The sequence below is a fragment of the Triturus cristatus genome, chromosome 2_1 (genome assembly GCF_964204655.1).
Source record: "Triturus cristatus chromosome 2_1, aTriCri1.1, whole genome shotgun sequence".
Classification (NCBI taxonomy): Eukaryota; Metazoa; Chordata; class Amphibia; order Caudata; family Salamandridae; genus Triturus; species Triturus cristatus.
This window is the reverse complement of record NC_140581.1, coordinates 919278964-919301922: the sequence shown is the minus strand read 5'-3', so window position 1 is coordinate 919301922 and position 22959 is coordinate 919278964. Positions and strand designations below refer to the sequence as shown.

The following is a 22959-nucleotide window of genomic DNA, read 5'->3' as shown; positions in this document are numbered from 1 at the left end:
AAGGAATAGGCAGACAAGCCCACCCAAGTACCCGTAGTAGAAATAGGCTTATTGGTAGACTAATTAATTTAAGCCATTACAATATAGTGCATAGAATTTTCACAAATCATTGACCACAAAGAATATCAAATGAATTTGACAACATGATTAATATAAAGTGCATTTGTATAAAGTTCTTGGATAAAGAAATCTTAAAACAATTGAACATAATTAAAATTTGAAGACCTCATTGTAACATGTTTATATGAATAATCGTGACCAAAGAAGCCCATCTTCCCTAAAAAATAGTCCTTGCTTTGAGATCTGTTCAGTGCCATATACACACATGATCGATTCTCAGACACATTTCATAATAGTGTAGGTAATCTTAACTGATGTTATATATTTGACTACACGCTGTTGAAAAGTTAATTATACTTTTTCCAATTTCAGTTTGACCAGGTTAGTATATTTAACAAAGGTATTTATAAAAAAAAAAAAGACAATTGTATTAAATAAAGCAATGGAGTACCTCAGGTAGGAAGACCCAGTCGTTCAAACTTTAGAAATAAAACTGCTCCGAGCTGTGTAGTGAATGCCGGGCAGTAGCTGCTAATGTGAGATAAGCTTTCTTTGCAATAATCACAAAACCTGCATGCTCAATTATCTCTCTCCTGCTTCCATACTTCTGAAATTTCCTGCATCAAAGAGGCCAAAGCGTAATCGAAGATTTGTTTTTAGTGACCATGGAATAGGAATACCATGGTACGTGGAAAAGTGATCCTTTGCATGATTTCCCTTGATCAAGATGGAGAGACCTTGATTACTACATTTCAGGATGTCTAAGTTGGCAGACGGTAGAAAGGTGTTTTTCTTCAAGAGGCTTTCAAAATTAGAATGCGAGACCCCGCTTTCCTTTGGGTTAGTCATTACAGATATTTAAAAAACAAAAAAAAACGTTTCAATATTGGCCTACCGGACTGATGCAAAAAAAAAGAATTTATTGATATGCAGTGTCAGGTTTTTAAAACTCTTTGTGATTTGAAGAAAGTATATATACATAATGTTTATGAATGAAACATAAGGCAGCAGATACATTCTTAGCTTCTCTAGAAATGATATGAGCAGAAATTAGGTTGATCACGATAATCTGTTGAAAGATTTTGCTGCGTTTGGAATTTAATAATATGTGATTAGGTCTGTGTTTGACGCTGATACATCTTAGGGACTGAAAAGATGTTCTGTTTCAGAGAGAGATTCAAGCAAACAGCAGTGGCTAGCAATCTCAGTAGAGACTTGTGAAGCTTCAGTGTGTGTTTGCTCATACCAGCCGGCTTCCCCTGTGCTGACAACTTCCACCTTTCCCTTTCACATGTATGAAATGCTGCCCTGACTTTACCAACCGGACCCTTTGGAATATAGACTTGGATGTATTACCAGCTCTACCAGTGCCCACCAACCTGAGAAGGGACTGGCACTGTCCTCGTCATAGCTGCATTTCTGATATGCGATCGGCTGGCCGCCTCCAGATTTGCCAACTATTCCAGTATACCGGCATCTCATAATTAATTTTGCCTTTGTTCTTTTGGCCTTTCAGATATATTGGACTGCCATGTGAATGACTGCCCCACACACAGTGGCCTTCAGCGACATTACTTGACAATTGAGAGTTCCTTTGCTCTGGCTGTCTATTGAGCAACAGTGGGACATGTAGCTTTTATCCCCATACTGTATCACCCTTTCATCAAGCCCCTGACAGACGTGTCTTCTGTATGCGTTCCTGCTGTTGTCCCAGAATCACCAGTTTGTACCTGATTGTCCTCGAGCTGTATTGGCAAAGAACAGATCTTTGCTCGAAACAAGGACTTTCCTATAGTTCTTTTGCTGTTCTAGAGGACTGCATAGTCCACCAGTTGGTACCAGCTCCAATGTGCCCCGTCCCAAAACTCCCCAACTTGTGAATGGTTTTGTTGTTTAAGGAAGTGTTAAATGCAGATTGTATGATAATTTTCTATATGACAGATGTTGGTAATTGGTCACAACACATTGTCTCGTGTGGTATCCAGCACACTTCCTACTCAAAACTTTGTGTTAGAATTCCAATATAGTAATGATTTTTTGGAGGTGCACAAGTGAAGCTCGGAAGGAACTTCACAAATCAGTAGAGGTCTGGGTATTTCTGCACATTTACCTTCCAAAGCAAAGTGTTTTCTGTAGTCTGGCGAGACCCTCTTGTGTGGTGATAGTTTTTATTATCGATAAGTTGTGCTCTATTTGTTAAAGAAAATCCACTTTGTGGTAATGAAGTCTTGCAAGTGAATGTCATGTACTTTAAGTATTTGTTATTTTTCTTCGCACAAACTATATTACGCAGTGCTAACGCTCCATACACCATGTGTATAAAGAGAAGTTGCAAAGATCATATTAGAGTTAAATTTTCATTTTACAAGTTGATCTGCTTTGAAACGTTCCAGAATTATACAAGGAAGCTTCCAAACAGGGATTTTTCGTGCAAAGCTCTTGGTAGTAGTTTTTCTTTGGTAACACAAAAAACACAACTAAACCCAGTTATCAGTCTGATATTACTCCATAGGAGTGCCTTTTGAAGTATTGGTGAAATTATTTTGAGTGTTTGGGGAAATCTCCCTAAAGAGAGCATGCATGAATAAGATATCGGTTATTTCCAGGTCTGGAGTGAGCCGTTCCTGACCATAATATATTCCTAATGCTGGAAATGTGATTGGATACATCTACTCAAAATACTCTACTGCTGCAGTGCTAGATTAGAATATGTCAACCTAATTGATGAAGCGAAGGAAAAACATGACTGAAAAAAGTCATTAAGATGACATGATTTGGCGTCCATATTTTAAAAATCATGCCGGTCTATTGCAAGGTTTGTGTTTTTTTGGTCACTGTAGCGCTTTGTGTGGGATAGGCCTTCCGATGCGCAGATCCTCCTGAATATATGCAGGCAGATTTATTGATCTTGCTGCTCCTCACCAAATTCCTTATTAGTCTTGAAAGGTTCTCCTACTTGCATAATTCAGTGGCACTGTGGCAAAAAGTTAAATATGCGTAACTTGACATAACTGTGCAGAAAAGGCACTCCTAGCCGGATACCCCTACTCACAGTTTCGAACCTCCATATAGGCCTGTGGATGCACACCAACCCTCTTCTTTATAGCGTTGTACTCCTCAATGCTCCACCGTCCCACCTCCAGCATCTTGTTGCCTTTGCATTGCCTTCAGCAACCTGATGATATACTGTGTTTTCGCACCATGATGCCTTTGCACTGTTCTAAGCTACCAACACCCTGTTTACCCTTCAGTTGGTCCATGGCCCCATTGCTTCTTCAGCACCTCACATACTACCCTTCACCTAATATCTATTCCAGAGGACACCAAAACAGACACACTGGGTCTTTGAGCATGATCCTGGTTTATGATGTCAGTGTTGAGTTATCTGATATTGAATATAATGTCATGAGTAGTGGATAGATGGGGTGAAGTTTGTCTAGATAATCTTAATGACTTTTCAACTGTTATTTCACAGATTTGATTACATATTTGTTTCACAAGCTAAGCAGGTACCATAACGTTATCTCAAATATTAATATTTGTTTAGACATGTTGAAGTCACTCAGTGTCTCATTAACTTCCTTGAGTTTGTGGAAAACGGGGTTCTCTTTAGTCTGCTATATAATTTTCCCACTGCACTAAAATAAGCCCTTGTTATTTTTATTGTGCTCGTAGCTTTCTATTAGGATTGCATACATGTAGCACATTCGATGTGTGGGGTGATGCAAAACTCTAATACTGTATTTGGTACCCACATATTTCTGTTCAACTAATTATTGCTTGATTGAGCATGTGCCCCTTGCCCATTTTTGCACCATTGCTTTTCACAGCCATAAGCAATTTTCTTCTCTTAACACTTACTCTGTGCTTTGTCCCCTGCGTTTCTTAAACCTTTCCATCCACATGTTTTGTTTTGATGTACCATCAATATATTAATACCATTGCACCCACTGCATGGTAGAATTTAAATATTGGAAGTTAGATCCTCAGTACTGCCATAAACGTGTTTTCATATGCCTTTCTTCAACCCAATGAATTATTTAAGACATCACTTCATGATTACTGTTGACTCTGCTCCATTCTCATTTGCAGGTTTTGATATTTATTCTCGAGTCTTTAGATTATCCTCCACCACCCATTTCTCCATGTTTCCACTTCTGTCTTGACTCAGTCTTACCTTTCTTCCAAAGATTTGTAGCTACTGCTGTCTTTTACATGTTTTGTCAGTAATGGCCCCCTTTTACCGTATTTTCCACATCTACTTTGTCTTACTGAATTCATCAAGACTGGCCCTAAACTATTCTTTCTCCTGTTATCACTATGGCTTTTCTGTCAATATAGAGGCCAATTGAAAAGTGTCCACCCTCCAGGTCAGTAATTTAATTGGCCCTTGTACATCTTAACAGCCTTTAACCATAACTGTTGGTAGGGAAAATATGGTACAGATTTGCAATCTGGCACTTTAAAACCCTCTTACTTGATGGATGTGCAGTATCAATCCTTTTTGGGGCTTCAGATGACCACAAAAGTTAGTTTGAGGCAAGAAACTAGCCACGAAAATGTAAACTCTGCCCCAAAGGCATTTCTATTGTGTATGGTGGGGACAGGTTCTAATTTTTGCAGTCCCTACAATGCTGTTTTGATTTACAAAGGCCATTATTTTGAAACATTGATCAGAGTGGTAGCCTAATCTTCATAAACTCTTGATCATATCCCCTTTAGTACTTAATGTTTCTTTATAGTAAAAGTGAGCTGTCTTTTAAAAACCTTTGTATGTTTGAACACAACTTTTGTTTTTGTATAATTTTGTATTAAATAAAATATATATGATTGATTGAAAGTGGAGTAAATCTCGACATTGAACATTTCTACAACATATGCCAGTTCATAGTGACTGTTGAGCCCGCATTGTTTTAGATGCAATGAGTTGTTGTGCTATTTGTTCACTATAGTTTCAAAGCACTAAAGCTTGCAGGCACAGCAGAACAGCATGTACAAGATAATGGCTGAGTGCCTAGACTGCAGTAGAGCCCAAAGACAAACCTTTTTAGTCAAGACCTAAAGATGCTGCTATCTTTTAAGTCCGCTGATGAATTTTTGAGTGTGTAGTTGCACAAGTATTTTAATAAGGAGTCTCTATTCTTACCAGCTACTGAAGAGCTCCAAAGACTAGATACGTCCACTGAAGGAGAGCCAACCAACCATAATGCTGAGGAACATCTCACAAAACATAATAGAACCCACCACACCCACATTCCCTCAAATCAAGATGCCCTTGAGTTTGGGTGGGTCAGTCTTCAAGGGCAACGGGCAATTAAGGTGCTGAATGCATAGCAGCACGTACCCCAGCTTTTGTAAAGGAAGCACATCAATACGTTATGATCAAATTAAGCAAACTTCACAACATGAGTCGTTCTGCATCCAGCAAAAAGTATTCTTCAAGGTAAAAATGTGAGCCCCACCAGTTTCGACAAGTGCAGACATCCACTCACGAAACACTACAGGAGCAGAATGTGAACAATGAAGAGATGATCATAGTCCCAGCAGGAGTATTTAGTGCTAAAGGAAAAACTGGACATATACACTTATAAATGCTCCTTATCTCAGAATAGATGCTTTGAAGATGTCAGTGTAATGTATAGCAGGCCCCCAGTGAATAGTCAGTGAATTAAATATACAGCAGAGAAAATACTTAATTCGCAATTGACTGTTTGAGCATGGGGAGTTATCCAGTTTAACTTACTCTAGAAAATCCATTAGATGTCAAATTTGTGCAGTTCTAGAAACGTTGGCAACTTGGTGGCATTGTCTGTCATTGAAATGCAAGAAACGTCTAGGGTTTGGTTGTAGAGCTATCTTGTCACTGCACTTTCTAAACAAAGGGCAGAATGTGGTTCGAAGGGACTGCATGTCAAGTGAGTCCACTATCTCTTCTTGATACCCTTCTGGCCAGAAGGATTACGTTCTTATGAAATTGTGAAAGACCTGCAAATCACTAGGTCCCAATTTCATCCTTTCACAAGCATTCATAAAAACCTATCACTAATCTCTCTTCTCCATATGGAAAATAACGCCCGTCTCTAACCGCTTCTTGAGTCTGCTCAATGTATTTGATAAGCTCTTTGCAAAAGACCTCTGCATCATGTTCACATTTTAGGTAGATGAGTCATCTCAAACATTTCGCAAGCATTCGAGATCAGGATACAGTAAACCACTACTTTTGTAGTCTGACACTTAGTGTTCTCATGAACGAAAACCTATTCAGGGCTTTAATTAACATTGCAGGTTCAGTTGGCCATGTGAGGTTAATGAAAATGTGGGTAATGTTCCTGTTCTGGGTCAATCTATGTAGGCTTGACCAAGAGTGCACTGAAGGGGTGTTCTGTATATATCTCATCCGATAAAATACGATACGCATGGTTTTGGAATGATCAGGCTCGACGAATTCCAGCTATTCAGTGTTAATGGCGAATAACACGCACAAGTTGATTCTGTCTTTACCGAGATCTACCTGACCCAGTAATAACAGGGACTTTTCTCCTGTTAGATTCTGGCAGTTTCAACCTGGTTAAATCTATCTGGGGGTTGCAGATTTTAACCGTCCGTTTCAATAAAATCCACACAGCTTATGTTTTCGCCTGGGTCCGAATTTTGTGCCACAATCACTCGAGCCCCAACAGCAATCAAATGGGGTCACGATTCAATCACAAAAGTGGTACGCTAATAGCTGTATTTAAAACTGATGTTTTGAACCCTCGACAACAGACTATTATGCATGCTCCTGAAATATTTAATCATAATAAAGAGGAATTAAAGAATAGAGGCAGGTGGAAGGAGTGTAAACCATATTCACTAGGGAGAGGCAAGTGCTCATCCAACGAGAATTCCTGGTACTCTGTTGCATAGAAACACTTAAAATCGGCATGTTTGACGCAAAGAGCAAAGCCTTGGATGTTCAAAAAAACGACATGGAAAAGGTAGAAACTGCCTGGATCCCCCTGTAATGACAAAATAACCCTTAAAGCTTTACACCAGAGGCCTTAGACATTGTAATGCAGATTAAAGCGCACTGCCGCTCTAAAGGGAACAATCCCCATGTAAACATCAGTACTGGCTTATAAGTTTAGAGTTCTCAAAAAGAAACATTTTCCCATGTTCACACTCAGCAAGTATGTTAGTAAGTCGCTTTTCCTATTTGAAACCGTTAATACAATTTAGTATTTGCTAAAATGGTTCCCATCTGTGTGTTTTTTTTAAGATTGTTTACGAAATTGAGGTATCCAACTTGTAACTAATTAGAAAAATCCTACGCCGTGATTTCTTTGTGTTTGTCCTCCAGAATTCATTTCTGTCATGCTTCATAACTTATGTCATTTTTCGTTGTTTTCTGTTTCATGCACATGTTGTTGTTCACTTCTGTTTTGGCGTGTGCGTCTCGATTCCCTAAAGAGGCTCTTCTGCCCTGTGTAGTATCGCCATAAAGGGTGGCATTATTCTTTGGTATAATTAAGAAGGACCCATATATTCCTCCTGATTTAAATTTGTCACGTTAAGGCTGTGCCTGGCCGCCTTTTATTTTTTCTTTTTGGCGGACAACTCTTGAATTTTTATTCTGTGCTTTTGATTCAAAATGAATTGGTGAAATCCAACTTGGTATTGGCATACCAGACAAGACCCCGTGTAATTAGCCTACTCTTCCTGCAGACATGGCAGGTCAGGAAGGCAGCTCAAACCACAGCTTATGGAAGAGTAGAGACTGGCATTGCCCTTGTTCATATAACTGAGAAACGCTTGATTTTCTGAAATGATTAAGGATGGTTTTGGTAGCGCTGTTTAGTGCCCGGATAGCCTGTGATCAACAATACACACAGCTATTTCTTTGAGTTCATTTGTGTGTTTTTAATTTTTTTAATTTAATTATTCATTTTAGGGAAAGGTTCTGTGTCGTACATGACCACTACGTTGATATATTTGGGAATTCTTTTTGATGGACAGAGCTGAACCGTACAGAAAATGAAACTTCTCTTGCTAGTTATTTTTATGATTAGTGTATTTGGGGAAGGGATTGGAGGAGTGTTAACTAGAATTTAGATTCTAGTGTGCACGACAAGGCAGTTTCCATGTGTGCCCTCTCACCATGCATTTTCCTTGCACACACGCACAAGTGAGGAATGATGGAATGCTCAAACACCTTGTTTCACGTTCTGTAAGCTGTTAGCAGGTAGATTCCAAAATATGAGACATTGTACTTAATTGACCAGAAAACAAGTAATTTGATTCTGTTTCTGATCTTTATTTATAGCACCAGCAACAAGTGGTGCAGGCTGTGGAACGTGCCAAACAAGTGACCATGGCAGAGCTGAACGCAATCATTGGGGTATGTGGTCTTTCCATTTTAGTTTTTTTTTAGTATTTGTAACTTAGGTCTCGTTTTTTTTTTTTTTTAAATTTGGTGTCATAAACTGGGCAATAGTTAAATTCGGCAGTGAAACCTTAGTTAGCTGTCACTTCTACTAGCGTTGATTGTCACATTTTCTAGCTTAATAACTACTCCACATAAGCCAGTGAAGCAATTTGTAGAAATGTATGTTTTGTCTCCATAGTTACAGATAAAGGTTCACTTGAATGTGCTTAGTAGTGTATTGTAGTATCAGTTTCTTAAAGACTTCAGTTGGATTGCACCAATTTTTATATGTGTCTTAGAGAGAATTTTCTTCCTGGATAAGCACAATGTATATCTTTGGTTTTAGCAGTTATAGTGAAAAATACGATTGGAACAGTTAAACTCAGCTGATTAACCTAGCAATGCCTGCAATCTTACTGTCTGTAGTCACTTGCACACACCATGTCCTCAGTCTAATAAATCAATGATCTCTTGTTGCCTTCCTTTTGGCCTATGATTTGTTTACTCTTGCTCGCAGACCTCACCAGTAACAGGAATCTGAGAGTCCAGCATTGGTTGATCTTCTCTGGTCTGAATATCAGTGGTCGCCCTTGTGCTAGATGTCATATCCATTCCTGTTCTTCCTTCTGTTCACCAATCTGCACATTTCATTCACCAACTGTTGGCCTCCCAACAGATGTTTAGGAACATTTTGCTTCCTGTCGTTCTGTTTTCACATTAAAGGACTTGATTGCACAGTGCTTCTGTTGAAATGTCTCTTACTAGAGATGGAAGCAAATAAAATATTTGAAGTTAAGTCCCACTGAACGTAGGTGAGAAATCATAGCTTTAATTGCACATTGTTCGCATCTGTAATTAGGCAACTGTAGCAGACAGTTGATTAAAATATTCTAATAAAGACCCCAGAACTATTCTTTGTCTTTGCCTTTTCTGCTACCTCCCTAAAGAGTTTTTTCCTTTTATGTTAAAATTATACATACGTCTATCCCCTTTTTATTAAGTATATCAAACACACTTTGAAATGCTAATTATTCCATTTATTCTCATTAAAATTCAAATTGCCGTGTGAAGATAGGGACAAGGGTCGCTTGATAATCTATCTGAAGTGAAAGATACTGCTTCAATTATGCACCTTTCTTTTAACAAGAAGTTCTAAACTCGCTTATTATTGCTGTGAGGAAGTTGCATTTTTTAAAACTGTTTTTGTTAGCTTTCTTGACCAGAAGAATAGCACCAGTTCAGGTTGTTTGGGCACAAATACTGCCTAATCTCTGAAATCCTCCCCCATCCCTACAAAAAGCGGGTCAATTAGATAACATCACCTGCAATTCTGAATATATTCGAACAGAAACATGCAGCCTGTTGCAATTTGTGTTGAACACTATTCAAACAAAAAGGCAGAGGCAAAACGTAACCTAGGAAAAATCTACATATGATGATTAAAATTTTCAAATTTAATGTGTGATTACGTTTTTTTAGCTTTAGTCTTTTTTTTTTTTATCCACTCCCATGCGGTTTCGTTTCCACTTATCATTTGTTGAGTTGGGCACTGGATATTAGGGCAACACTAACTTTCTTTATGTGGAAATCTTTGAATTAAGTAATTATTTTATGAGAATGATAGCACTCTTTTAATAGCAGAAGTTGAGAAAAATTGTTCACGTCCTTAAGTAACTTTCTGGACAGATTTTTTGTCACTGGCGATTTTTCTTGTTTCTCACAGTACATACTTTAGCTGTCTTTCCTTGACATCATTTATTATTTGAGTGTTACAGCTTCAGTGTTATCTGTTTTCCTAATTGAAAGACTTTAGCCCTTGCTGTTTGGTTGCTGCTTTATCATCCTGAGTATGTACCATAACCTTTTCAGTAATCACCTGGATTTTATGTTTTTCTTAGTTGACTTGATGTTGAGAATCAAACGCATGCTTCTGCTTCTTCTTTATCCATCCATCCACCCATACAATGTCTTAATCAGTTTTTGTTTGTGTTAAGCTTTGTCTAGGCTCATCATACAAAATTTTAATCACCCTGTAATAATATTCCCCAACAGATTTTTATCAGAGATGCCAATTATGTGTTTTGATTAAGATTCTTGCCTGTATTAATCATTCTTTAAACAAGGTGATGCTTGTGCGCCTTTTAATGGAGGACTGATCACCTACAGTCCAAAAGAGTTTGTTCTCATGCCTCAACTTGAAATTACCTCTCTGAATGAAGATAAGCTTTCATGGACCGTTAGCTTCCATTCAATAACCTCATCCACTACTCTGTGCCCGATCAAGAGGAGTCTCTTCTGAAAGTTGACAATACTCAGGGCAGTGCTTAGCCAGTTGCAACGGATGACCATATTGCTAACATTGAGTCCCTACATTACTTTTCTCATACCTTACTGCTTCTCAAAGATAAATCACGTTCACCCACAATTATGACCAGTACAGTTGGTTCCAACTTTCTACGATACTTGAAATCTGCACTAATGTTGATGCCCTTGAATTTATCTTGAAACAACTTGAGTCCTATTTCACTGTGTGCCCGTTTCACTTACTCTTCAAGAACAGCCAGTTGCAATGAGTTCTGTTTGATTTCCCACCTTGTTACATGATGACAAAGACGGATGGAGTCCCCTAAGGTGGGCTTATGAGTCAATGTGGGACAGCATACAGCTAGCAGCCTTTATACTGCACATTATAGGAGATTGTTTACCTTCGTGTTTAAAAGGTTGTTAGTATTTAACATCAAACATTACTTCAATTCCTCTAGGATAACTGTTCTGATCAAGGAAGGACAACACCCTCTTAATATGGGCAGCAAAATGCTTCTCACAAAATTTCAGGATGACATTGGAGCTTTCCAAATGTGTGATAGCTGAGGATTGACCTCAGTTTGCACTGAGCTGATAGTAGGCTCCCATCAATGAGGGCTAAATACATAATTGCGGATGTTTTTTTCAAGACAACCTATCTTTGGGTTGTGTCCCTAGTCTTAGCAGTTGATGCTGTGTGTTTACAACCTTTGTATGAATAAGGACGCCCGTCTGCCGAATGGTCAGGACAAGTGCCGCTTGCCTTCACAACATTTTTTTCCCTTTGAGTGGTGATAACCTCAAGAGCTCTTTCTTAGGCTAAAATTCACATGGGCCATATTTGTTGGTGCATTAGTAGGCATTTGTTTGTGCTCAGCTGTCCCAGAAACATGTTTGCAGTTTACACACACACGCTAGATTCAAAAAGCTCCATCTGGACCTGTAATCACTGAAGATCAACATTTCCGCCTTGTGTGTGAATTCACGGCGAGTGTAGAGGTTGCTCTTTGTTTTGAACCAGTTTAATGCATAGAATACTAATATATATACCCGATAAGTTTGCAGTTAGCTAAAATATACGTATAGTGAACAGGTGCTGAAGATCAGTTTTAGGCTTCAAAATATTTTACATTTTTTTCTCTTCAAGGTGAAAACTACTTCTAACCAATCATGATGTAGTGTAGCTTTCGTACAAGCGACTTTTTCAGAAGGTGTAAGGGACAGCCACCTCAAAGTGGGGTCCAAACATGACAAATTTAAGCTTAAATTACCTGTGACTGTGTTCAACAATCGGTTGGGAGAAAAAAGATATGCCAGTACTTTTGTGCTATGAAACCTAATTCAATAAATATGAAACATTGAGAAATCTCATAAGGACTATTCAGAAACATAAGCTTTATCTTTCACTTCATTTATGGCTGCTCTAGTGATCGTTTTACGAGGACCGGAAATGTTACTGTGTATCCCCTCTGAGAGTTGCACAAATAATATATACTCCCAGTGCTATCTGCAATTTAATATATTGTTCTTCTGCCTACATTTTTAAAATTAGATTGCATTGCCAGCAAACCGCTTTATGTGACGTTGCAGCTAAAGTGTTTAGGAAAATACACCAATTTCCACCCTAAATGCCATTGGTTGTGTTTTTTGGAAGAGAACCAATTGGAGAGATGGATACGTTTTAAGATGTTTGCAACGTAACCCAGCAATATCAAAATGGTGTATAACATTTCCATAAAAATATTACAGTATAAGTTGCTATTTGGCAGCTGAAACGATGATTAGAAAGGCGTGCAATATAATTTGTCCACCAACCCTGACATTCATGATATCGACGTCCATTGAATACATTATAATTTTCAGAGAGGAAAAGCCCAAGAGTTTGTGGGAGGGTATTTTGTATTTGGGGCATTAGCTTAGTATTGATCCATGCATAATACCCACTGTATTTGTGGTTGTCAAATGAACTTGTTTTTCAATGTTTCGCCTCATATTGCAACAGAGTGCAGAAAAAAAGCACTGCATAAGGCAGCAAGAGAGGAAAGAAAATCTAGACCACTTTTCTCCAATATGTCAATTCACTTTGCTCTGCCGCTTAAGAGATTTTTGACCAGGATCCATTCTTCTTAAGTCAATCAGTAGTAATCTGTTAGTTACACTTTTACATTTGTGTGATTGTGGATGAAGTACCCTTTCAATCGAGAAAATACTGAGTGTTCAGTACCTTACAATCCGAAATGTATGTTATGTTATGTTAGCCTCCATTTATAACGCGCACAGCTACTCGGAAGTGTCCCAGCGCGAATGCCAATGGTAAGGAAGGAAGGGGGAAAAAAAGGATGTCCTGACTAATGATTACTTAAAAAGCTGAGTTTTTAACTGCTTTTTAAACCGCCTAAGGCACCTCAATATTACGAAGTCCGAAGGGCAAGGCATTACAGGCCATGGCTGCTTTTACCGACGGAACTGCCGCCTAATCTAATCAGGCGGTACCTAGGAATCACAGCAAGGCATTGGCCTGTAGAGTGCAGCTGTTGAGACGGTACGTAGAGTATGCTGACCAGCTCTGCCCCTAATCGTTTGTATGGTGGAGTGTGACCGGGATGTGAAGAGAACATGCATCCTCACACACCCCGTAGCCGTTCCTTGTAGAGAGAGAGCGAGAGAGACACGCACACACACACACACACACACACACACACCCTCACACCCTCCATACCCCCCCCATATTAAGAATACTCTGGCTTGCTTTCCCACTTTTCCTCTCAATAATAGCGTTTGCAGCGAGTCCCATGAAAAGTGGATTTTAAAAGTAACCTCTCTTCACTTTCGCCATAATTTGGTATTCTAAAATGTTGCTGAATGGGGTGGCAGTGTGCCCCAAAAATACTAGCGTAGCAAAACATATTATTATTAAAACAGGTGTGGAAAATAGCAGCGAACAAAAGATTCCTTTTTAAAGTACATATTCAGAGGATTTTCCATTTTCGTGTAGATCTTTAAAAACCTGTTCTTTTTGGCTGTGGATGCTTGAGGCTCTCGAAACAGGGTAGGCAAACCTAGGTAAAGTAAACATTCCGGAGTGGTTCAACGCTTCAGTTGCCCATAAATTATCTTAACCCATAATTGACAACTTAAACAGCAAATTCACATTACATTGTCTCCACCGTTAACTACATTGCCTTGGATTAACTTGTGAACTTTTGACCATACCATATGTATGGCTGAGAGCAGCTTGCAATTTAGAAGCTAATTTTCAAAGTTCCTTTCGGTTTTCATTGCCTAATTGTGGTTACTGCTTTGACAAACCAAATGATTATGTTGGCAACAAGTAATGCCGCACCAAGTATCCAAAAGTATTAGTTCATGGGTCGTGTAATGCACTTATACTCTGAAAGCAGGAATGGCAGCAGGGTTGGGCATTTTTGTAATTAATAACAACAAACGGTAACACCACAAATTGAAAATCAATTGGTGGTTGTTGCACAAAAATTCCATCTAAGTTCTCCCTCTCCGGGTAAGTCCAGCCCGATCTGTGTGAAATGTGGGACTCGAAAGACCTTAACTGCAGTCGAGTACTAGGGCCTTTTGTCATCTTATTGTAGAGCCACTTCAAATTCTTATTGTACGGCCACACTTCCAAGTGAGATCCCGCCCCCCTTTTCAGATACACATTCATATTTTACACCATATTTTAGTGGCCGTTTTCATTACAGCCTCCGCAGGAGAAAAAAAGACCACAAACCTACTGCCTGCTGCGGATCGCTGTAAGTAAAACTGTGTTCTGCATATGTATGTACAAATTGATCAGCGGTGGCTGGTGAAATCATTTTAGATCTTATGTTCCAGCTTACATGTTCCTTGTCTAAACTATTCCAGCTGAACAGAATTAAAAGTCAAGCCTTCATGGATGTGATGAGTGGTTTGTTAACAAGAGATTCTTGTGATTGAGTCAAGAGGGGTAGTTGGGTATGAACTTTGCACAATTACTCTTTGTAGCTTTTTCTATGATTTGAAGAGTCACTGCCCATACTATAATAGGAGTGGCGTGAAGAAGTGTGGTTTTATGTTTATTAGGCAGTGTTGCACCTGTCCCAAGGTTAATGTATTACTTGCTTATTATTGCTCAGTCAGTTACTGAGGAGTGAGGTACATTTCTGGATGTCCTTGTATCATTCCCCAGATCACCTTGTGCTTCTGAATTGCTGAATCAGAACACTGATTGGTTAGTTTTTGCCTCTTAGAGTTCTGTACATTAAAGATTTAGAATTCAAAGCTTATGTGTGCTGAGACCTGTGACTTTTTTTAAATAAAAGAGCGTCATCTTTCTATGGTCTCTTTTTGCTCTGGTCTCGTCAGGAGATGTGTAAGCCAAGTGCTAGGCAGTGCTGTCACTGTGCCATGTATGCAATGGTGTTTTTACTGTGACACTTCCTACTGGAAAATAATCCTGGTTTTGCCAACTCTCTGCCATCCTCCTTACTCCCACGAGATGGGTGTGGGTCAGATAAGGTGGACATCAGATGTATTTCCCATTTTTTGATTGTGGAATTGAGATGCCGTTAATATCGTCTTCTTGGCTAAATAGCTTTTAGATATTAGCATTTCATGATTTGGTTGATAGATGTTCTAGGGTAGACATGACTGGCATAAACTTTAAGGGCTAAAATCCTTCCTTTGAAGAGAACCAGATTTTGAGTTGTACATATGAGTACAAAATTTCCTCCAGAACTGTGTATTTCACATTTCTGAACTTGTTCACAATTTTGTGCCTACTAGGCGTCTGAACTGTAATTGCTGCCTTGAATGTCACCAGGGAAGCAGTGTTGAACACAAAAGCTTCCATAAATGGGTTTCTTTTGTTCTTTTTTTGGCCTTGTGAGGAATCGACCTTAATCACATGTTTGTATTTAGATATATGTTGCAATTCTCATAATACATTTAATTATCCTAAACACTTTATTGAGCCTTCCACTTGATTTTTAATGATAACCTAATTTCCTCATCTGTCGGATAGCAACACAAAGATATGTTCAATGATCTTGATACACACCATTAGTTAATATAGCATGTAAAGAGAATGTATACATTTTCCTAATCAATGGTGGTAGTATCCTTTGGCCTCCAAGGAAGTGCTTTCATTGGAATGTAGGACCGACGATCCTTAATGTTCTAAACAGCACTTATGTATGACAACAGCATTTGTGAATGCCCAAGTGTGTATGCATTGGCACATTAAAGACAGACCTATTGGCTTTGCTAGCGAATTTTACCTTTAGTGACCTGCATAGCCTTGATAAACTTTGCAGACTGTCCCCCTGGCTGTTCAAGCGAAACGTGGGGTACCTGTCAAGCACTTAAACACTATTGAAAGTGAAAATGCAGGCTATGTAATAAATGTTCTGCTATTGAAAAAAACCTCTTGTTAGTAAATTTCCCCATCGCATCAAGTCTTACTCTAGCATTCAAGAGTATCAAAAAGAAAATCTAATTGGGAGACAGTAACCGAGATTACCTGCCTTTTAAGACTGACGCATGCATGTGTGTAGCCATTCCAGCTGTTTATGTATTGATAATGGCACACGGTGAGGAAGTTACTCCCCAAGAGGAGACACCAAACCACCACAACTTAAAGTAGAGCACAGACTACTAACCATTAACTGCTATTTGATAGTGTCTAATAGCTGAGCTTCCCATTGTTTCATTGACCACCCCCGAACACCGCCAGGGACAGAATTTGCACATCATCGAATATTAAATAAGGGTTAAGTATTCTAGTCTAGTGCTGCAGAAAACATCAGTACGTTAAAAATATTTCTTAACTTAATGCAGGTAGATCGGAGCAAGACAATAACCCTGAATTCTCTGATTTTGATTGTTATTCAGTCGATGGGTGAAGCCATTTTGAGTGACATTAGCCATTCCAGCTCCAAATCTACTCCAGGTTGTGCAGCTGGCAGTGGTAAGGCTGTGTTTATTTATGTGGTTCTATACTACTGGTGTAGTTTAAAGCCTGCAAACGTGATCCGTTTCTAGGTTTTGCGACGTGAAATGTTCTGGTCAGTCAACTCTTTCAGTAGTGTTTGTTCTGGATAAAAAGAGTGGCACTTACACTGTTGTACTTCAGCTGAGTTAACGGCTACCAAAGGGTTAACTTCTGCAAAGCCCACAGTCGGACTTAAAGTATGGGGCATTTCCCTAGAATTGATAGGGGACAGTTGAATGGTATAGCAAAGAAAAAATGAAGTGGGGAGCTGTATGGACTAGACCATGCATACTCGCAAACATTTACCAAGGAGCAGAAGTATGGTCTGTAGTGTGACAGAGGGCTACATTGATGCCAGCAAGAAAAATTAAATGATGTGGTGTACGAGTCAGTTACTTTAGGGGTTTTATTCCTAACTGCTCCCTTTTAAATTGGGTGCCTAGTTTCTGCATTGAAATAGGTCTGCCAATACTTTGAGTTGATCTAGTGTGTTTAATGTGATTTTATGCATCTGACTTCCTATCCCTCCACTGCCAACTGGAGTAAGTTTCTCTACCCACTATTGCTACCTCTAAAGAGTAACATATAGCAAAGGAGTAACCTGGTTAGTGACTTAGAATAATAAGACATTTTAGGCATCACCTTCCATTCCTGCCTTTACTTTTTTATCTGCAGATGTGGGAAGGGCTTAGAAACAGGCTCAATTAGGGTAGTGAATGCAGTAAATGAAAAACCCTGACCGGAACCTCAACATGGGGTACAATACACTGAAATGGGTAGACACAAGCACCCAACCTCCACTGTTAGAGGTTTTTCAATGGAAAGGTCCTAGATATGGCACTAGGAGACTTTAACACTTTGCCAAAAGTATGCTAGAACTGAACACTGCATTGGAAATCTGGGTGGTATCTCCATCACTTTGGCATTTCTTTGGCCATAGTAGCCCTCGAACATTGCCATCAGAACCCCTTCCACTACAGTTGTTGTGTAATGAGCTACATAGAATTTGTCACGCCACATCGGTTTTAATCCCGTCTTCCTAATGTGAGCATCTAATAGTGCACTCCTAGGCATTTGCGTTTCGATCATTCCTCTGTTCTTGTTTCATTCCTCAAGGATAGGAGCAATTGGAATCAAAATGAAGTGCTGGTAGTGTATGATGAGAAACCAGGACTGGAATCCAATACACATTTGATTCTATTCACAGGGCACATCTCGTTCAGTCTCATAGTCCACTTGATCAAATGTGATGTAGTGGGAAAGTTATGGACCGTGAAACAAGCAGTACAGCACTGCTGCCTTGGTGCTACTTCTTCATCAAATCTTTGATTTTGCACAAATCCTGCTCTTCCTAAGCATTTGCATCCCTACCTGCCAATGTGGGACAATCTGGAATGAGCTCAATTCAGAAGTTTGGCACCAAAGACATAAACAACATATCACTTAGCCCAGCTTGTCCTCCCACATGGTTTCATTAATAAATGATTATAAATTAATTGGAGTTTCTCGACTAAATGTTGGAGAATTGAAAGGCAACAACCACCTGGACAGCCACTGTCCCTTTTTAAAAGAAATAGCAAAAAACACTCTATTCAGTCCCTCTTTCTGCCCATGCTCTTTAAATACTATAAATGAGCGTGGAAATATCAAATGTACAAAGCTCCTTAGTTGTGGAAGAATCATTCCTGTAATCACAAAGTCGAATGTTCCTTTGTAGCAGACCATACAATTGCCAACATTTTTTGTGCCATAAGTCCCAGAGTGGCCATTAACTGCGCTCCCACTTGTTGGTCCCCTTGTTTGTGTTCAGTGATGAGTTGATGGGTTAGTTGTGGTAGCACTGGAAATGAAGATTATCGTCTGCTGAACCGTTTGGATGCTTTATCTGTCCATTGCTGTATTTGAGGTCCTTGGGAGTTGCGTCAAGCTTGGCTCTTTTTGTTGTAATCGTTGGCGTTGGTAGAGGCTTCTGAACTAGTTAATTTACCATGATTCACTTGATGCTGTGGGGGTCGGCTGTCCCCACTATGTGCAGGAGGAGTTTTAGAGACTTGGGCTTTGGTTTCTGTCTTTGACTTGATGACTTTTTCTTTTATGCTATTTTTACTTTTCCGCCTGATGCTTGTAGTAATTTCAATAGCTATATGTTGAATTTAATTTTTTGTTTTTATTTCACCATTTTATAGTTTGTAAAGTTCTTTGGTTAAAAGTGCTGTTGTAAATAAAAATAAACGATACATCGGAGGTTGTATTGCCGTCCCTGCTTGTACATGGCCACTCCTCTTCAAGTTCATGCCTTTTCACTGTAGGTCTGGCCATTCCTCTTATTAGCCTCTTTAAACAATGAGCGATACAGGACTCTTCTGTGCTTCAGTGCCTTAATTGTTTTTTCATTTAAATAAATGCTAATCCTTTTCCTCGTAAGTTCTCTAGACAGCAGTCCAGTGCTTCTTTTACTAGTGGGCCGCACGAACAGATCAGGAGGGTCGCACAAGGAGAACCCTTGGTCTAGATTGTCTTGTCTTCTGGCCCCCTCAATTGATTGTCTTATGGGTTTGACTTTAGATACAGCATAGAACTGTGATCTCTGGTATGCCACAAATTAATTGTATGATTTATTTTTTCTCCCAAATTCCTGGTCAGGGACATCTTATCTTATTCCCTGTCCGCCTGCCTCTTCTCCACAATGTTATGCTCTGTGTGTGTTGTGTAGTTCAGTTTCATGGAATTTTGATTCTGCTGGTACAAAATAATTTGTAGCTACCGCCACCCACGCTTCCCATTGATTGGTGATCATACAATTCTGGGTGCCGTATTTTTGGAGAGTTTTTTTGAAGGGGTCTGCAGGCTTTCGGACCCCGCCAACTGCCTTTTTCAGATCCATATCTTTAGCATTTGTGCCAATGGCACACTTGACATATTGTAAATAATAACCTGATTCATTAAAACCTGAGGAAGAGATGGAAATAGGCACACAGTAGTTTACATTTTTTATTTCATTTGAATCCCTTTATGAAACATTAGAATCTGTGCAATTTTATGATTTTCATTTGTACTTTATTTTCCTCACTCCTTACTTCTCCGGACTGTCCTGCTTGGCAGCCAATCCGCTTCAGCATGCCTGGTAGGAATGTGCATTTGTACTTTCACTTTTATTTTCTCTTTCTTTACATGAACCTGTTTCTTCCATATGTAGAAACTCCTTTTTGCTAGACTGCTAGGAACTCTCCCGCACTGAAAATACATACTCCTACAGCCCTGTTATTACAGGCATAGTTCTGTGAAGCGAAGTGACCTGTAAAATGTTTGGGATACCCTCTGGCAATTTCAGTATAGGCTTCATTTTGTAGGCCTTCTATAACGCCCACTTGCCCCACTGCTAGTCAATTGTCGGCATTGCTCAGTTACAATTACCGATGCAAATATTGATTAACTATGGGAATCGGTATCATGCCATCTGCACTGTCTGATTACATTTTTGCATACCTTAGTTTATATCTTAGTTGAACAAGAAAGTTGGAATAATGGGCCTGCGAGGTAAGCTTTGTTGAATCTACATCTCGGTGAATTGGGTTATCTTGGCTTCTTTTTCAAATATTGTTTAATAAAATGTTGTTTTGTTCCTGTATTTCCTTTACCTATTTCAGACTGCCCCCTATCTCAAACATCACTATATGTTTGATCTCTAAACCTTTTCCTTTTCTCTTTTTGTTTACTCCTCTCAAACATACCATCTCAAGATTGCTTCTGCCCTGGGGGCATATCCGATTTGTATTTTCTTTTTATGCAGAATCCTGCTATTTGATAGTGTCTAATAGCCGAGCTTCCCATTGTTTCATTGACCACCCCCGAACACCGCCAGGGACAGAATTTGCAAATCATCGAATAATAAATAAGGGTTAAGTATTCTAGTCTAGTGCTGCAGAAAACATCAGTACGTTAAAAATATTTCTTAACTTAATGCAGGTAGATCGGAGCAAGACAATAACCCTGAATTCTCTGATTTTGATTGTTATGTTGATGGGTGAAGCCATTTTGAGTGACACTAGCCATTCCTGCTCCAAATCTACTCCAGTTTGTGCAGCTGGCAGTGGTAAGGCAGTGTTTATGTGATACTATACTACTGGTGTAGCTTACCGCCTGCAAACGTGACCGAAACCTTTAGTGGTGTATAGCAGCAAGCATTTGCAATAGTTTTTTTTTTTTTTTAAGAATTGGTGGAAAGGATACCTTTTATTTAAAAAAATTACGAATATAAAACATGCTGAAACCCAATGCTTTTTGATAGTATTGAAACGGGTAATCCCTTGGCTGTTTTTGGTTCTGGTTTGACAGCGTTGCTGTCTGGTTACCTATTGTTACCAATTCTTCAAAATATACATAGTGAGTGATCTTTGGCTCCACCCAGGGAAGTTTTCTCTCCCACCTCATGCTATTGACTGTTTTTTGTATCATTCCAAGAAGCACTCATATTGGTATGCATGACGGACTGTTTTACTTCTGTATATTCCTTAATCACACATACAAATTCAGTTGGATTGTCTCCTATATGCAGTCTTTCTAAAAAGCGACCCTTTTTGCTACATTTCTCCTCAGTCGTGGCAAAGAGAATCGGTCCTCCGTTAATGTACTGAAAAGCATTTTTGTTTGCAAACCACGTAATCTGCATTTGTGCTTGCGAATATTGCAGCACTAAAGCCAGGCTCACTGGCTTTGCCGTGCTTGTTCCTATTTCAAATAATTTGACCCTATGGTATAATATGCACCAGTAATCTCCTTATTGCAGTGTTTTTCACACTTTATTTTACTTGTGACTTCTTGATGTACGGTCCTTACATATACTCATACACGTGTGTGTGTGCATGTGTGTAATATAGGATAGATATTCACAAATCTAAATTTACTTAACAAAGACAGCCTGTAAATGATGGTGCCCAAATTTTATTTTTCAGTACATGTAATGCTGAGCCTCCATTTTAGCGCTGACATTTTAATGATGGTAAGTCTGCAAAATTATTTGCCATCAATTGTGAAGGCAATAACAAGCCTTGGTGGTTTTTCACACACTCTGTGTTAAGTGCTTTCAGAATGACAGCGTAAACTGTGTTAGAGAACTCCAAGGAAGTAAAACTGATTAAAATGTTCATGCTTGAACGGTGCTGATGGAATAGTTCATTTGGACTTTCTCTACCTCCTGCAGCTCAAGCTGAAATATTAAAATTCAGTGGATTTAAATCTCTTTGCCTCAGCTCGAAGGGGAAAAACATTACATTTTAATAGGTTTTGAACTCATAATTCATTGGTTTGGAGCAGCACGTATTGAACCTATTTAAATATTACTTGTGCTACTAAGGAAGTGATTTAAATGATTTTGCCTTTTAAGATACTTCCTTTAAATTCAGCATGCTTTTATTTGCATAAAACAAAATGCATTTTTTCTTTCGTATTTCTCCACTTCCTTAAAAACGCCTTGATGTCAAAAGGGCTTTGTTGCTACAGTTATTGATAATTTCACCTGGACAAAACAGTGAATTCTAAAATGTCCAGTTTAGCCATTTATGTTTAAAACCATCCTATCCCTCCTGGTGCGGATGCGTTTAACCCACTTGCTATTTATCTTCCCATCAAGCAAGGAACAAGCATTTACAATGCAATGGTCTCGGCATTGGTAAAGTTAGAGCTATTGGCATTGCTCATGACATTATTTTTGTTTATGTTTTTGTTTTTAAAACATGTAAAGAAACGGCATTGTCATGAGCAATGCCAATAGCTCTAACTTAACCAATGCCGAGACCATTGCATTGTAAATGCTTGTTCTGAAACACGTCACTATCCCAAGATGGTAGGCCCCGTTACATTGAAAGGACTGCGTGACACAAAAACTGTCCTTTTGTTTCTATGGCCATGGAAACGAGATTTATTCCTGTCAGGATTTGCTTTTAGCGTGTTAGCAGCCGTCGTCAGTTGGCTCGGTATCTCCGTCTCTTTCCACTGGTACTTCGGACGCTTCGTACTTTCGGTTGCTGAACCTCGATTGGAAAAAACGGGCACATTATAGCAAGAACGACAGCCATCTTGTAAGCCTCGTCCAGAGAGGCCGGGCAATCAAAAGCACTTTGACGAGAAACGAGTGTGAATCTGAGAGGCATGTCGCAAATAATTTTTAAACACTCCATGTCTAACTTTGATCATCCTCACGAGTGTT

The 22959-nt window shown here is 39.1% G+C and overlaps 1 protein-coding gene across 4 annotated transcripts in view; it reads left to right on the top strand.

Moving 5' to 3' along the window:
- LOC146866097 (transducin-like enhancer protein 4) overlaps positions 1–22959 on the top strand; it is a 281559-nt gene that overhangs the window by 76602 nt on the left and 181998 nt on the right. For 2 of the 4 annotated variants that reach the window (XM_085633240.1, XM_085633232.1), the window contains exon 6: positions 8363–8437. The exons of the other annotated variants lie outside the window; for them this stretch is intronic. In XM_085633240.1, coding sequence (XP_085489366.1) covers positions 8363–8437 — 75 coding nt within the window. The remainder of the gene's footprint in view (positions 1–8362; positions 8438–22959) is intronic. 4 annotated transcript variants of the gene reach the window in all.